Source organism: Plasmodium vinckei (genome assembly GCF_900681995.1).
Source record: "Plasmodium vinckei vinckei genome assembly, chromosome: PVVCY_09".
Classification (NCBI taxonomy): domain Eukaryota; phylum Apicomplexa; class Aconoidasida; order Haemosporida; family Plasmodiidae; genus Plasmodium; species Plasmodium vinckei.
Window position 1 is genome coordinate 1132957 of NC_051301.1, and position 16921 is coordinate 1149877.

The window sequence follows — 16921 nt, forward strand, 5'->3', positions numbered from 1 at the left end:
TGATTTTCTTTTAAGTTATTAATTTTGTATGGAAATATAATACATACCCCCACATATATAAGATAAATGTATATAATTAACTTTATATTTAGACATATTTTTGAGAACATATGGAAATTTACAATTGTAATTTTCTTAACAATGTTAGCTTTATTTTAATGGGCATTGGGTACTACATTTTTACGTATATTATTTAAATATTATGTCTATTATATTTTTTTAATTTTGCATATTATACCTTGATTAATTCTACACGATTAGTATTATTTGTTCAGATAAAAAAAATTCATACATACAACCACATAGTAAAATGGAGTAAGCTATATTATAAGTGAAAAAATGAATAGAAATAAAAAAAAATGTACGAAAGGTTCCTAAAGAAGATAAGTTTTGTTTGCACTAATGTATTACCAAAAATTGCGATTGAAGAGAAGAAAGAAAAAAAAGGAAACAGTTTTAAAAATTCGAAAAAATGTAGAAAAAAAAATATAGACAACTGCAGATTATTATTAAGGATTGAAGATAAGCCTAATAATAAGAGAAAGAAAAAAGAAAAAAATAAATTACCATATTATTATAAAAAAGAGGATCGTCCATTTTTATATATGATTAAAAAAAAAAAAAAAAAAAAAACTACCCATTTGTTTAATGACATTGTTAAAACATATAAAGATACAAAATTTTTAAGTGATTTTTCATTAAATTTTTTATACGAATTTGTTAAAGATGAAGAGTGTCTAAATTATTTAAAAAGCAAAGAGGTGTGTACATTACTAATAATTTTGAGTCAGGAATTTTTAGGAAATAACAATAACAATAACAGCAATTTAAATAATGATAGTAGTAAGGAAAGCAACGAAGATAACAGCGACAACATTCTATTTTCGAATGAGAGAAATAATAAAATTTTAAAACTAAGTTGCTACTTATTAAAACATTTATCATTGAATAAATTAGAAAATGAATTATTAGATGATACATTTATGCTAATATTTTTAATGAAATTAAATTATATTTTCAATAAAAAAAAACACGTCAAGTATAAAGATTTAAAGGATAATTACAGCTTTTATTTTTACACACTCTTGTTTTATTATTATTTATATGTGTTTAACAATATCAATACTGTGGCATTATTTCCAAATAAAAGAATATTTAAATGCGAATTTAAAACTATAAATGAATTAGAAAGTGTATATAAAAAATATGAGCATACAAAAAATAACTTTTATAATATAAATAGATATGGATCTTATGAATGTAATAGTTATGATATTTCAAATTTAAAAACAAAAAATGATTATATTAACACACAAAAATATGAAGATTTTTTAAAATATAACTATATAATAAATTTTAATAGTTTAAAAAATAAATTTAATATTTTCTTCAAATTTAATGATGTGTCAAATATACATTTTGTAACAAAATTAGATAAGTTTCATGTTCTACAAATTAATTATTATTATTGTATAACAAAAAATCGGTCTGATATAATTGCAAAATCAGTGAATAAAAATTTTCCTGTATATTTCAATTTGTTGCTTAAGTTGAATGATAGTATAAGTAACAAACGATGGAATAATATTAATGAAAATGTAAACAATAGCAGTAATATTCCTACTATCGATCATGTCACTAATGTAAAAACAGGAAGGAAGAGGAAAGATTCGCATGGCACGCTTAGTAATGAAAAAGATAGCGAAAAAAGTAGACATAATGACGATAATAAATCCACGAATAATTTATTACTAAAAAATTTAAATAATAAGGGAAAAAGAAATAAAAATAAAATACTATTAACAGAGCTTCTATACCAATCTTTAGATTATTTCACGCTAAATGAAGCTATACAAAATAAAAGAGAGAATAATAATATGATTGATAGTTGCTTAAGGAAAATTATTAAGCATATAGAGAAAAAACATAAACTGGAATATATAAGTAATCCAAAACAGTTAGAAAGCACTGAAAATAATAAAAATAATAAGGATGATAAAAATAACAACAATAATGATAACAAAAAGGGAAAAAATGAAAAAAATGAAGATAAAATATTACTTGGTGTAATTAACAGTGATTATAATGCAAAAAATAAAGACAATTTGTTAAACAGAGAAATTATTTTGAAAAGAATTGATGAGTTATTAAGAATAACAAAAAAGCCATCGTTATTTGTAAATACTGGTCTTCATATAATTTTTAGAAACATGTGTATAAACAATTTAAATTCACTGAACTTAGATTTATTATTTCTCATTAATTTATATTCAAATAATAATTTTAAAAATAAATTTTTTCATTATAATCAAAATAATAAGCCCACACATTTATCTAATAAAAATTCAGAGGAAAATGATAATAATAGTAAGGCATTGGGGAATGAAAAAAAGAAAGCGTCGATTGAAGGTAATGAAGCAGAAAAGAACAATAAACCATCCTTAAATGAGGGTACAAACACCCCAGCTTCTTTTAATGCTCCAACATCAGGTTTACCATTATTAGGAAATGCAATCAGTAATAATGATGATAATAATAATGTGGAAACTAGAATAAATATACAAGAACCTAAAAATAAAAAAAATAATAATAGTGATATACATAAAGAATTAACTTATATAATTAAAATTTTCGCTAATTGCTTATCAGAAGATAAATTAACTTTTAATTCGCTTTCACTTTTATATTTTATGTATAAAAATGTATTACTAAATATAATGGCAATCTCATTTAATTTTCTATACAGTCTTAGTTCAGAATTTTTTTTTTTCAATGATGCAATAAATTTAATTTCACAATATAATTTAAAAAAAGGGCAACTACCATCCACTTTATATTATGATAGTATAAGAGCTTTTACAAATATCAAATCTCATTATAAATATTTTTTAAATATGACAAAAAGAAAAGAAAAGGAAATTTCAAAAGAAAATAACCATGAGAAAAAAATGAATGAACCTATATTATTTAGCAGTTTATACAAAGATATAGACAAATTTAATGAGCAAAAAATAGCACACGATAAAAAATGTAATAAAGAAAATAACCAATTAAAAAAGAATAACAAAGAAATATACCGTACACATTTTGAGTTATTTTTAGAACAAGTTGACAACTTTTTAAAAGATCAAAATATATGGGAAGAAATAAATAATAAAGACTCATTTGGTCATTCGTATTTTCAAATACCAAGAAGGAATAAAAAAAAAAAATTGATGGATGAAAGCATGTATATGATCGGTAAATTTAATTATAATTTTTATGACATAAACGATAGATTTATTCCTATATATATATATGCTAAAAAAAATCTTATAAAAAAAAATAAGTATTTTCGTAAAAACTGGGAAAAAAGAAATCATAATTATCAATGGAAGGAAAAAACCCTAGAAGATGCACAGAATATCATAGAATTGGATAAAGAGAAAGACAATGAAATTAACAAGCAATGCCAAACAAAGAAAGGAAAGAAAAAAAAAAGCATAAATGTTATATTTGTACACGGGCTACGAGGGCATGCTCTTCGTACTTGGAGATGTTCGAATATATACAAAGGATTCTCAGATTATAATTTTTATTACAAGAAAAGAAATTTTAAAAATTGTAAAACGAAAAAAGAAAAGAAAAATAAAAGTAATGAATATCAGGCCGATGATAAAAAGGCTAATGAATTATTAAACAATTATTCTTATAATGCGACAGAAGAAAAAACAAACAAAGAGAATGATAATTCGAGTATACACAACATAAATAATAATATATCTACTGATATAGTGGATATAAATTCAGGAAAAGAAGACAACAATGGAGATGATAAGCTTATGCATTTTTTAAATAATGCAGACAGTTTAAAAGACGAAAAAAATGTAATTATATTTGATGACATAAAAAAAGAAATAAGAAAATATATAAAAATAAAAAATAATTTTAAATTGATAATTAATGATGATATTATTAAAGCATTAATGCTAAATTATAAGCCTAACCAAAATATTATTCCTATGTTTGTAAAAAATACAAGTATAGACAAAAAAAAATTTAAAGAATTATTTTTAAATAATAATAAATTGAAAAATGAGTTAGAGCTATACAATGGCTCTGTCTCTTATTTAGCATGGCCTTTTTATATACTCCATTTAAATAGAAAAAAATTGAATGTATTCATATTTAATTATTTTTCCCCGTTATATCCAATTGGAACATATTATGCTCAAACTGGTTTTAAAAAAGATAAATGGAACAAAAATGTAGCGAATAAAAATGGAAATGATTTATTATCTGAGGAAAAGAAAAATGAAAATGTGGAAAATAGTGAAAATGATATAGCCGAAACGAACGTAAATGAAAACAGCATATATTCTCATTTAAATCCATTGAATATTTTTTTTAAAAAAAATGAAAATACGGAAGAAAATGGCTTTAAAGAAGAAAAATATTTCTATACTGATAGAATGTCCATAGATGAGTTATCAAATTATTTATTAATTAAATTGAAAAAATTAAATATTGGGAAAAATAACGATATTGTATTTGTAGGACATTCCATGGGTGGTTTATTAACTCAGTATGTGTTATTAAAGGATGATAATATTTTAAATAAAACAAAAAATGTTTTTTTTTACGCTTCACCACATTTTGGGTCTCCATTATCTTCAACATCATTTCTTTTAAAAAACTTTCTATCCCCATATGTTATTCAACTAAATTCTCACAATTCAACACTAACTAATTTACAACAAAATTTCAATCAGCGAATTAAGAACACAGATATAAAAGTTTACTCTTTTTCTGAATCTGAGAAAACACCACTCCCGTTTTTTGGTAAGGAGATACACATATATCATTTCTTTTTTCTTTTATTGCATTTTACCACTATTTTATTTATTCTATTATTTCCATTTCATATATTTATAGGTCTTCAGACGATGATAGTTCCTTCTGTATTTTCCTACCTATACTATTCGAAAATATTTTTGATTATTAAAAGCTGTGACCATTTGGAAATTAGCAAACTAAATAGCGAAGCGGATGTAAAATATTATTATTTAAATAATGTTTTGAGAGGAATGTTAAAAGAAAGACAGCATCAAAAGGTAGTTAATCCAAAATAAAACAATTTGTGTATATATATACAATAAAATGCACAAAAACGGAAGTACTAACAATGATATAATAATAGTATTCCTTCTTAACATTGCCAAATTTGTATAAATCATGATAAGAGGGACAACTGTCCATTTTGTTTTTTTTTTAATTTTATATTTTTTGAGTATTTTTTATTATTCATAATATTGTGTGAATAAATAATTGTGCCTATTAAAAATTAAGGCGCCTTTATTCTAATATTACATATTGTTTTACTTGTTTATTTATTTATTCGTTCATTATACACACATATGTAATAAATCATATTCATATGTTTTTGTATTAACAATAAATGTTTTGTAAAAACTTTAACAATTTTTTAATTTCATTTGAAGGAAAATAAGTAAATTTGTTGTTGTCTTTACTATGATAGGGTGTATCGAATGACTGTTGTTATTGGGATTTTATATATCCAAATATGTTTATATATATAAATGTGATAATTTTTTAAAAGGGGAAAAAACTGTCTAAGTTTTTTAACTTAAAAAACAAATAATTTTCTTATTGCTTTGGGTATAAAACAATAAGTTTTATTTAAAATGTAATATACAAAATGTGTAAAAATACATATAAGAATTATATATAATATTATAAATGGTTTATTTAAAAAATTAATAAATTTAAAGAGGAATAAAAAAAAATACAAAATGATAAATGCATTAATATATAAATAAAAATATTGTAATTCATATATTACTTCCTACTTTTAGGAAAGGAGGGAAGCAACATTGCTGTATGTCTTTTGCTGTCCTTTTTCTTTTTTTCATTTTTTGGGCTTCCATGATGATTCTTGAATTATTTCATGCCAAACATTGATTCTACAGATTGTATATTTAATCGTATGGTTATATTTAAGCATATTAATTCATTCAATAAATATCGCAAAACATAAGGAACATATACAATTTTGCATGAAACATTACACGATTTACAAACTGCCATTTTACTATTCCCTCCAATTGACCTTCCTTTTATTAATTTTCCACTACAGTTATATTGCAAAATTGGAGATAATATCAGTCCACATTTAGGGCAAACAAAACATTCGTGGCCATCTGAATTCATTAAAAATCTTTCATTAATTATAAAACTACAACCATGCGATATTAAACCATCTCTTTCCATTTCTCCCAGTCTTATACCACCATGTCTTTTTTTACCTTTTAGAGGTTGGTGTGTTAAATGACATACTGGTCCTGTCCGTCTAACTTGGGCTTTATCATAAGCCATATGCCTTAATCTTTGATAATAAATTACTCCGAAAAATATATGTGCTTGTAATGGGACTCCATATATACCACTATATAATAATTCTGTTCCATAATAATCATATCCTTTATTTAACAGCAATTTTGCAAAAAAATCTATTTTTTCATCATAACTAATTTCAGTTGTGTCGCTATTTTCAGTGGAATTTTTGATAGTAGTTTTTTTTTCATCGGCATTTTCATCTTGCTTGTTCAGAAATCCCTTTACTCCACAGCTATCAATCCAAGGATTATTGAAACTTTTCTGTTTAGTATATTTTCTAAAAGGAGTAGCATCAATTCTTTTACCATATATAGAAGCAGCTTTACCACAAATACTTTCAATAAGCATACCAATTGTCATACGTGATGGTATACCATGAGGATTAAAAATAACATCTGGAACGATTCCACTTTCTGAAAAAGGCATATCTTCATGTGGGAATAATCTCGAGACAACACCTTTTTGTCCATGCCTTGAAGCAAATTTGTCTCCTACTAAAGGTGGCCTAGTTGTTCTTAATCTTATTATTGCAACTTGATTATTGCTATTTTGTGAATTACTCACGCAATCAACATAATAATCACCATGAGTTTTAAACATTTCATAAGTAGTTAATTGATTTTTTTTATTTATATATGAATATAATGGATTATTTTCTATCATTTTTTGGTTTATACATGGTAAACCATCTTTGTTTAAAAATTTTCCTTTATGTTCACGATTATTATTTTTCGATGACAAACTATTAGTAGTATATCTAATATTATTACCTAGAACAAAATCATAAGAATCTGTTTTTTTATTTAAATCAATAATTTCCGTTTTATATATATGGGTTCTAAACATTCCTCTATCTGAGCTAGCTTTATTAATTATAAGTGCATCTTCCATATCATATCCTGTATATGCTAATATAGCAACAACAGCATTCGTACCACTAGGAAAATTGTCAATTCCATAAAGTTCATAATCTCTTGTAACAACAAGAGGAAATTGTGGTGTTATCATTCTATAAATTTTATTAGTAAAGGTATAAAACATATTTAAACTTTGTATACCCATTGTTTGTTTAAGCATCTGACATTGATAGATATTACGAGGGCTTTGATTGTGATCAGAAAATGGTGTTAAAGAAGCTAAAAATGATAAAAAAGATGTTTGTTTTAATTCCATATATTCAAATTTTTGAGGAATTTGTTCATATATATCTAAATTTAAGTTTTCATCACTATCGATATAAGTTGTGGATGACATATTATCATCTGAATATTTATCCGATTCGCTACTGGTTTCATAATCAGAGCTACTAATATATTCATCCTCGTGGAATTGATATTGTTTTTTATTTTCCAGTATATTTAGTATTTTATTTTTACTCTTTGAAATTTTTTTTTTTTCTTTTCTTATAATTTCACTTTCATTGTAGTCTTCTGCTTCTTTTTCTATATTATGTTTTTTATTAGTAAAAAAATGATATTGTTCTTTGAGGGTCATTTTTTTCGTATTTTTTGTATTGTTTATACTATTTAAATTTACAATATTTTCTTTTTTTTTTAAAATTTTTCGAGCCAGATTATTTTTTATTATATCATCATAATTTACAGCTATAGAAACATATGGCTGATATCCAGGAGAAATAAATTCAATACATTTCATTTTTAAATTTAATAGAGGCCTTATAATTCTGCCTGTACATGTATTAATCATTATACTATCCATCATTGATTGCTCATTTAAGTGTGCAATAATTTCAAAGTGTGACTTTAAATTGTATAGATTATGATTTTTTGCATATTTCAGTTTATAAACTGTTCTTTTGAAGTCATTTTCACTAATATATGTAATAGGAACCGAATCAACAATGATTGGAATTGTTTGGTTCTCATAAATAGTATGTATTCCACTTGTTTCATCTAAATTAATATTTATTCCGATTTTTTTTAAATACATTTTTATATTAAATTTATGTGGTTCGTTACTAGCAACATTATAGATATAACAATATTGAGACAAGTGATTTAATAAACCACATGGCGAACCGTCAGGTGTATGGACAGGACATATAAACCCCCAGGATTCTCCTAGCAATTTTCTTGGTGATAAAACTTTAACATCTTGAAAAAAACTTCCTCTATGTATAGCTCTAAAATTAGTTAGCAATCTAAGGTTATTAATTTCGTCCGCTAAAATAGCCCACCCACTTCTTTGTTGATAATGTATATTATCAGATGTTATATTTCCCGTTTTAAAAAGATATGATACAGAAAAAGATGCAGCTGTGAATGCTTTAGAATTTTCAACAAATATCCGAGTATCACTAAACATTTCTCTCAAGTATCCATCGACACTTTCAAATAATTTTTCCTTTTCGTTCATAAACATAAGTCTGAGTTTTTTTGTGGCATCCATCTTGCTGTTTAGATAGTCTAAAATGAAAAAATGAAAATAAAAATGTAGGCATATATATGTATGTACAAAAGGTGGAAACATATACTAATTCAATGCGTATATATGATGAAATAATTACCATTTTCCGAAGTTAATCCTTTATTATTTTCCAATGTATCGTCATTATTGTTAAGCGAGATTTGATTGAAGTGATCTTCACTCAGTTCATGTAATATCATTTCTTTGTAACGTAGATATATTTGTTTAACATTGAGTTTGAACATTTCATATTTTTTTTCCAAAAATTTATGAAGAGATCTGGCATATAACATTTGCATTCTATAAAAGCAATTTAGAATTCTTTCTTTAAGAATATTTGATAATAAACCACTACAAGTTGTTACAGAATGGTATTCTAAAGAATCTTTATTAATTATATTAATTAATTTAAACTTGCTTAGAACTAATTGTTTAAACATTAAACAAACAGTTTCAAATTTTTCTGAATTAGATTGCAAATGTGGTAACACACAATATTTGATAATAGATTTTCCTTTTTTATAATTATTTCCTTCATAATATCTAAATATAGTTCTTGAAACATTTGCATACTTTCCTATATATTTTAAATTATATTTTTCGAATACTTCTTTTTCATTAATATTATTTTTTAAAAAAATAGAATTTACATAATTTTCTATATATTTGATTGCATTTTCATTTTTTATACCCAATTTAATTTTGTTATATATGTAACTTTTTTTTTTTATTGGACTCAGACATAAAATTAACACATTAAATGGTATATGAATAAAAGAACCCTGAAATCGTGATAAATATCCATATTCATAATTTTTTGAATAAGCTAAAGAATTAATAATAACACTATTATCACTTAGTAAACAATTTATGTGAACTTTATTTTCTTCGTTTAGCAATAATGCATTATATTTGGGGCATATTACATATCTTATTATTTTTAAATTCCCGGAAATAATAAAAAACCCTCCTAATAAACTTTCATCTTCTCCTTTTTGAGTTAATTCTTTTTTACTTAAATTTTTTAAATTACATAAATCTGACAAAACCATAATAGGTATAAAACCGGTACTTACAGTAGTTTGAACTATTTCATTTTTATATTGTTTATTTATTACCATTAAAACTTCACCTTCATATGTCTTACAAGCTAATTTGCATAAATATGGGTAATCATTTCTTATATTTCCATTATCACTTTTTATAACTGGGTTTTTTATTTTTATATCACTTATATAAAATTTTATTCGTTCTGATGGTTTTTTCTCATAATTTAAACAAGAGTATCTATTTATATTAGGAGAATATTCTATAACTGGTAATGTTTCAGGCATATTTTTTACATACACATTTATAAATGAATTAAAATCATCAATGTGAGATTGAACTAAAAATTTTGTGAATATATTATATGTCCCATTAATTACTTTATCGATTTTTAATTTTATATTTGGATATAAGGATTCTATAATTTTTACATGTAATTTTATTTCTTCATCAGTAATATCTATATTTATCCTTCTTCTTATCTTTTTATTATTATCTTCATTATTTCGATTTTTACTAATTGAACTTCTTCTACTATCCGTTTTAGAACGGTCTATTTCTTTTTCATTTTCTTCATTTGTTTTATGATTATTCGGTGTAATCACCGTCATTTTTGTTTCTTTACTTTAAGAGAAATTTATGAAGAATATTTACCTATACTATTTTATATATATAATGCATTCCTTTTTAATTATTTGTTTGCTATTTATTTAAATAAAATGAAGCATATGCGTGTAAGCATTGTAGGGATATAATTTATATCGCTATCCGTTGTAATGTATTATATATATACATGTACGCCCATACGGTCGTATCCATGCGCTATCTAAGAAGCTATGTATAGGCGTAGTGCCTATATTTTAAATATTCATGACATTAAACATTATAACTTGCTTATATGCCTGCTTATGCAACGTGGCTATGAACAAATTGACAGTTTTTATAAAATTCTGTTTACTAGTATCATTAAAAATGGCACTATGACTCCATTCATATATATATATATACAAAAATATTCAAAAAGAAAAAAATATATATTTATATGTATATATTACCAGCGTAACGATAACACAAATCAAAAAAATTATATATTTTAATTATTCAACTATTCTAACATATCTACTTTTAATTAACAAAAAAGTTGTTGGAGAAGAAAAAAATATAATACATATATAGATAGCATAATGCTCTATTTATATAAAACAACTTTTTTTTAAAAATATATGATAATATTTTTGACTTTAATATTATTATATTTTTTGACTTATATAGATGATATGTTTAGTGGAGTAATTAATATATATGAAGAACGAATAAAGCACTTATGCATAAATATAAATATTATATATAAACCCTGAACTTTGTTTCCTATTTTTTCCCCTCTATGAAAAAATCTTAAGCACACAAAAAAAATGCGCAAATATTACCGTTTCATTGGATTTATATAAATTTTTTAGTATATTTGAATTTATACATTTTATTTTAATTTTTTGTGAAGTTGGGGTTAATACATTTTTTCCCTTGTATACCGAAATTTACCTTTATTTTGGAAACATTTAAAAAAAATATTTATATTTATCCTATTTATTATTATTTATTATAATTTTTATATATTTTTTCCATCTTTTTGGATAACATAAACACCTTTAGTTTTGTTTTGCCAATGCTATTTACAGGGTTAATCTTCGAGGAGCATTAATATATACATATGCATTTATATGCGTTATATATTTCCCTTTTTTTTGAAGCATGCTTGTGTATATATTACCATGCTCTCAAAGTTTGATTAATATATATTTATATGAATATATCTTTTATGATTGCTTAACGAACAAAACGATAAACAACATAAATAAAAAACGCCCAAAACTTGCACAGTAAAATTACATATATTTATGCATCCCTGATATATACAGGATATTCTTTATGTATTCGAAAAAAATAAATAAGTAATAGCAGATTAAATACTCTTGAAAGGGCACAATGACAGTGATAAGCGCTGTAATAAGTACGAAAAACAAAATTTTAGTTTCACGGCAGTTTCAGAATATTAGTAAATATGATTTAGACTCTCTAGCGATTCCTTTTCATAACTTGATAGAAAGAGAAAGGAGTGATCATACATATATAGAAACCGAAAAGGTGCGTTATGTATATCAACCATTAGATAATATATATATATTCTTAATAACCAATATAAACTCGAATATTATTGAAGATTTAGAAATAATAAAAGTATTAAGCCAAATTATCCAAGATATATGCCAAGGGAATATAAATGAATGCACAATTTTAAAAAAATGTTTTACTATAATATTTTATATTGATGAATTAATTAAAAATGGCGTAAGAGAAATAGTAAATACGAATCAGATAAAAGCATATATTGAGATGGAATCACATGAAGAAAAGTTACAAACATTGATAAGAGAAAATAAAGAAAAAGAAGAAAAAGAAAGGAGAAAATTTATTGCATCAAAATTAGAAAAAGATAGACAAAAAAAAAATAAAAGCAGCAGCATTAGTAATAATAGTTTTATATCGAATAATATTATTAATAGTGTAGAATATAATTCCAATTTAATAGAAAACTTTTTATATAGATCTGAAGAACAGCCAACTATTATTGATGAATCATTCAATTCCTATAAAGGTATGCAGTTAACAAATAAAAAGGAAAATGTTAGAATATTAGATGTCGTAGATAATAGTGGAATAGAAAATAAATCAAATATTAATGTTAATTCCATTTTTGATAAACCTGTTAATATATATATAAATGAAAATATTATATGTACACTAAGCTCTGAAGGAACATTATGTGACTTGGATATTCAAGGAGTATTTAATTTACAAATCAATAATAATAAATACTCAAAAATTATTATACAACTAAATAATGAGTATGCAGATAAGGCGAAAATACATCCAATATTAGACAAAAATAAATATAATTCTAATATATTAGAATTGAAAGATAAAAATAAAAATTTTAGAACATCTACAGTATACCCATTGTTAAAATGGAAAATAAACCATCTTAACGATATGTATCTGCCTCTTAATATTAGTTGCTGGCCATGTGAAGATAACGAAAGTACAATATTAAATTTGGAAATCGAAAATAAAATGAAAAATCCAAATCAAAATATATACGATTTAAATGTTAATTTAATGTGCCCATCTTCAAGTAAACCACAAGTTATTAGTAAGGACCAAGGAATTATACAGCATGATGGAATTTTATTAAATTGGCATGTTGATACTTTAGAAAATAATAAGAATTGTCAAATCGAAATATCTGTTAATTCAAAGCCTGAACACATATTTCCATTTTCTGTTGAAGCTAAATCAGATGTTCTTGCCCACAATCTTAATGTTCTTAGTGTTGTAGACGAAGATACAAATGAGAATATAGAATATGAAATAAAGAAAAGCATAACCTATTTGTTTACTGTAAATAAATAAGGTATAATTTTTTTTATCAATAAGCAAGAAAATTCTCTTATTCATTGGATTTTTTTCTGGCCTTTTTACGTAACAATATAAAATAATGCCATTATCCTTTTATGATTTTTCTAAAAATTATGGAAAAGAAACAAGCATGGTAATACTTGATCGGCAAAACTCTTTACGCTTTATGTTTGTTAAGAGTTTTTTTAACTCTGAAATTTGGGACGAAATCCATTCCAATTTTCCGAGATATTTTATAAATATTATTAATCGTTTATGGCAATATGGATTTAGCGCACATGCATATTATTCATTATATTATCTATATACTTATTTTATTTTGATTTTTTTGTATAACTTTTTATTACACGATTTTGAACCTCTTCATATTTTATATTTTCCATTTTATTTTTTGTAATATGTTTTCATAATTTACAAAAATATTATGTGTAAAAACTAAGCTTTGCATATAAGCCGCTAAATCGATAAAAAAAAAGATTTAATTATTAATACAAATGTCATATAATTTTTTAAAGAATGCGAAATAGGAATATGCATATTCATGTAGATGTGGCGATAATACTAAAAAGCTATTCCCCTTTTCTGTATAATCTCCTATTATTACTTATTTTTATAATAGTTATATTGTCTTACCATTAATTAGCAATTAAGGAAAATAAAGCTAAGATATACTTTATGCTATATTCATTAAGGGAGCTTTTGTACGCGTGCATAAATATCCTATATATTTTGGTGTGTGGATTAAATATTTTCAGATTATTATAATATTGTTTAATAAAAATCAATTTTATCTCCATATTATTACCTGAATTATATTCATTATTTTATAGTATTATTCTTCTTCTTCATTACCTCTTTTCAAAATAATTAAATTCTCTAATTTTATTAAAAAAAAATCTTATGTGATAAGAAGTAAATAGGTGAAAGTGCGTATCCATAAATTTCCTATTCTAAAATAAGCCCATAAGACTGTATATATGTATATGGGCATGCACATAAGAGCAAAAATCGAGTACGAGATATAGAAAAAATTATTTCTAGCCAAGGAAAATCTTTTAAAACATACGAAAACATAATTAATGTCTGAAACTGTGAAGACAGGTCTTTTTTATCGAGATTATACTTTATATGTTGGAGAATATGTTGTGGGTGATGAGACAAAAACAGACAAAGATGTTTTAGAAGAGAATAAAGGTACCCCATATAAAATTAATGGGGAAACATATACTTCAAAAGAAAATGAAAAAAAAGAAAATACAATAATAGAAAAAAAAATTAACGAAAAAAAAAATGGTTACGATAATTATAAGACTAAAGAGGAGGGTGCAAACTGTTGTGAAATAAAAGAACATTTAATAATTTTACAAGGAAATGGTAAATATATAAAGCATAATGAAATATATACAGGTATATTCATAAAAAATGAATATAGAAATGGTATATGGGTAAAATATAAAAACATACATAATTTATTTGTTTACATGAATTTGTATGATGATATAATTAACAAATATAACGACAATAACACCAAACAAAATGGCGTCGAGAATTTAAAAAACTTTTTATATGTTCCATTAAAAGAGGTTAATATATATATTGGTGAATTTGATAACAATATGTTCAATGGTTTTTCTTTATATTATTTTTATCCATTTTTATATATTGGATATTTTGTAAACAATTCAATGAATGGGCATGGATACATGTTTTATGTTCCATCGATATCAGACGACGATTTTATTAGTTGTCCTAGGAAAAAAAATAATATATTTTTTTCTAGTAATTACTTTAGCTTTTTATCGATAGAAAGTTGTAATAATCAAAATAGTTATATTAATAATTTGAATAATAAGGAAAAAACAAAATTTCAAAATGAGGAAATTCATTGTAAGAATGTGCCAGAAAATAACAACAATACTGCTAGCCATAATTTATTATATAACGTATATGAAAGGATAGAAAATATAATAAAAAAAAAAAAAAGTACTAATTTAGAATCCCAAAATGAAAAAAACATTTCTTCTATATATGAACAGGATATGAAAATTGTCCAAAAAGATAAGGAAGCTTATTTCATTGAAAAAATGGAAGAAGACATATTTAAAGATTTCAAGCTAAAAATAAGACGAAAAAACAAGCTATATAAAATAAAGAAAATTTTTGATGAAAATAAAAAAGAAAATATATTTGATATATTGAAATACATTTCTCATGATAATTTAATTTTTCAAGGGTATTTTTATAATGGTACTTATTCAACGAACTTAAAAAGACAGATAGTACACAAAAAAAAGTTTGTAGAATTATATAAAAATAAATTTGTACAAAAAATTGAAGATATTCAAAAGGATATAATTAATGGTTTACCCCATGATGATCTAAATATAAACAAATATAATTCTCTATATATTTTTGAAAACAAAACAAAAAATAGCGATCTTCCATTTGTCAACAATACAAAAGCACATTTGAAAGGTGTAGATAATGAAGAGAAAGAGCATATAGGAAAGCCAATTGATAATGAAGATATACTAAGTCAAACCTTTGTAAATATAATTGACTTAAATTTAGTTAAACAGATTTTCGAATTAATAAATGATAAAAACATTGCATATAATGTTGAAATTGTTACTGATAAAAAAATTTTTAAATATATAAATATATTTAACGAATTAAATAATAATGATGAAAAAACAAATTATTTTAATAAGTGCACATTAAATTTAACTGGTTATTATCAACTAGTTGTCTTAAACTTTAAATGTAAGCCAGAGAAAATCATTAATTTGTGTACAAGCAAAGAGAATATTCAAAGCGTTTACAAAATTAAAATGTTTTTAATTTCGTCTGATAAATCTTCTATAATTAAGTATAACGCATTTGATTTATTTTACATATTTGTATACATTAAAAATTCGGATAAAAAAAATAAAAATAAAAATTTGAAAAAAAAAAAGTAATTTTTTTTTTCCATATTGTGAATTTCAGTTTGAATTTTTTCTCACGACCTTTTATTTTGTTATACTATTTTTTGGTGTTATGCGTATATAAATATTTACTCCTTTTCTTTATTAGAAATAATATAAATTAAAAAATGAACATGCTAAAAAATTATAAGAAATAAAAAATTAACTCATAATAATTTATTCTCTTTCGCGATGCGTATATAGCATATAATGCAACGTATATGTAAAATCTATACTTTTAATATATATATGTAGAAAAATTAGCAATCTTAATGCTGGTTTAATAGTAAAATACTATATAATACATACTTCATTCTCCTGCTAAAATTATGAATATATCTAAGTCGATTTTGCATCGATAAATTATTAATGTAAACGCTAAATGGTTTTATACCACTATGGCATTAACCACAAATTATATGTTAAAAAAATAAATAGTAGATTTTATAAAAATACGCAAATAATCAAATACAAATTATGCGAAATATGTTTATATAGATGTTGGTATATAATGCATTATTATTATATGCATAGATACTTGATTAATTACGTTTTAATCTGATATATACATATTCTTACCCCCTTTTTAATAACCCTATTTTAATAATCAT

General features: G+C 23.5%; 4 protein-coding genes across 4 annotated transcripts; 3 read left to right on the forward strand and 1 right to left on the reverse strand.

The window, feature by feature from the left end:
* Positions 1-359: 359 nt before the first annotated feature.
* Positions 360-5111, forward strand: PVVCY_0903320 (alpha/beta hydrolase, putative; the record flags this gene model as incomplete). Its single annotated transcript, XM_008626670.2, has 2 exons — positions 360-4821; positions 4915-5111. 2 exons carry the CDS (start codon positions 360-362, stop codon positions 5109-5111), a joined length of 4659 nt encoding a protein of 1552 aa, XP_008624892.2.
* An 829-nt stretch (positions 5112-5940) lies between these two features.
* Positions 5941-10481, reverse strand: PVVCY_0903330 (DNA-directed RNA polymerase I subunit RPA2, putative; the record flags this gene model as incomplete). Its single annotated transcript, XM_008626671.2, has 2 exons — positions 5941-8822; positions 8924-10481. The coding sequence occupies 2 exons, from the start codon at positions 10479-10481 to the stop codon at positions 5941-5943; spliced, it is 4440 nt and encodes a 1479-aa protein (XP_008624893.2).
* A 1372-nt stretch (positions 10482-11853) lies between these two features.
* PVVCY_0903340 (coatomer subunit delta, putative) lies at positions 11854-13338 on the forward strand (the record flags this gene model as incomplete). The annotated part of the gene is made up of 1 exon (XM_008626672.1): positions 11854-13338. The coding sequence occupies one exon, from the start codon at positions 11854-11856 to the stop codon at positions 13336-13338; it is 1485 nt and encodes a 494-aa protein (XP_008624894.1).
* Positions 13339-14423: 1085 nt separating this feature from the next.
* On the forward strand, positions 14424-16304 carry PVVCY_0903350 (conserved Plasmodium protein, unknown function; the record flags this gene model as incomplete). Its single annotated transcript, XM_008626673.1, has 1 exon — positions 14424-16304. The coding sequence occupies one exon, from the start codon at positions 14424-14426 to the stop codon at positions 16302-16304; it is 1881 nt and encodes a 626-aa protein (XP_008624895.1).
* Between the last annotated feature and the right edge of the window lie 617 nt (positions 16305-16921).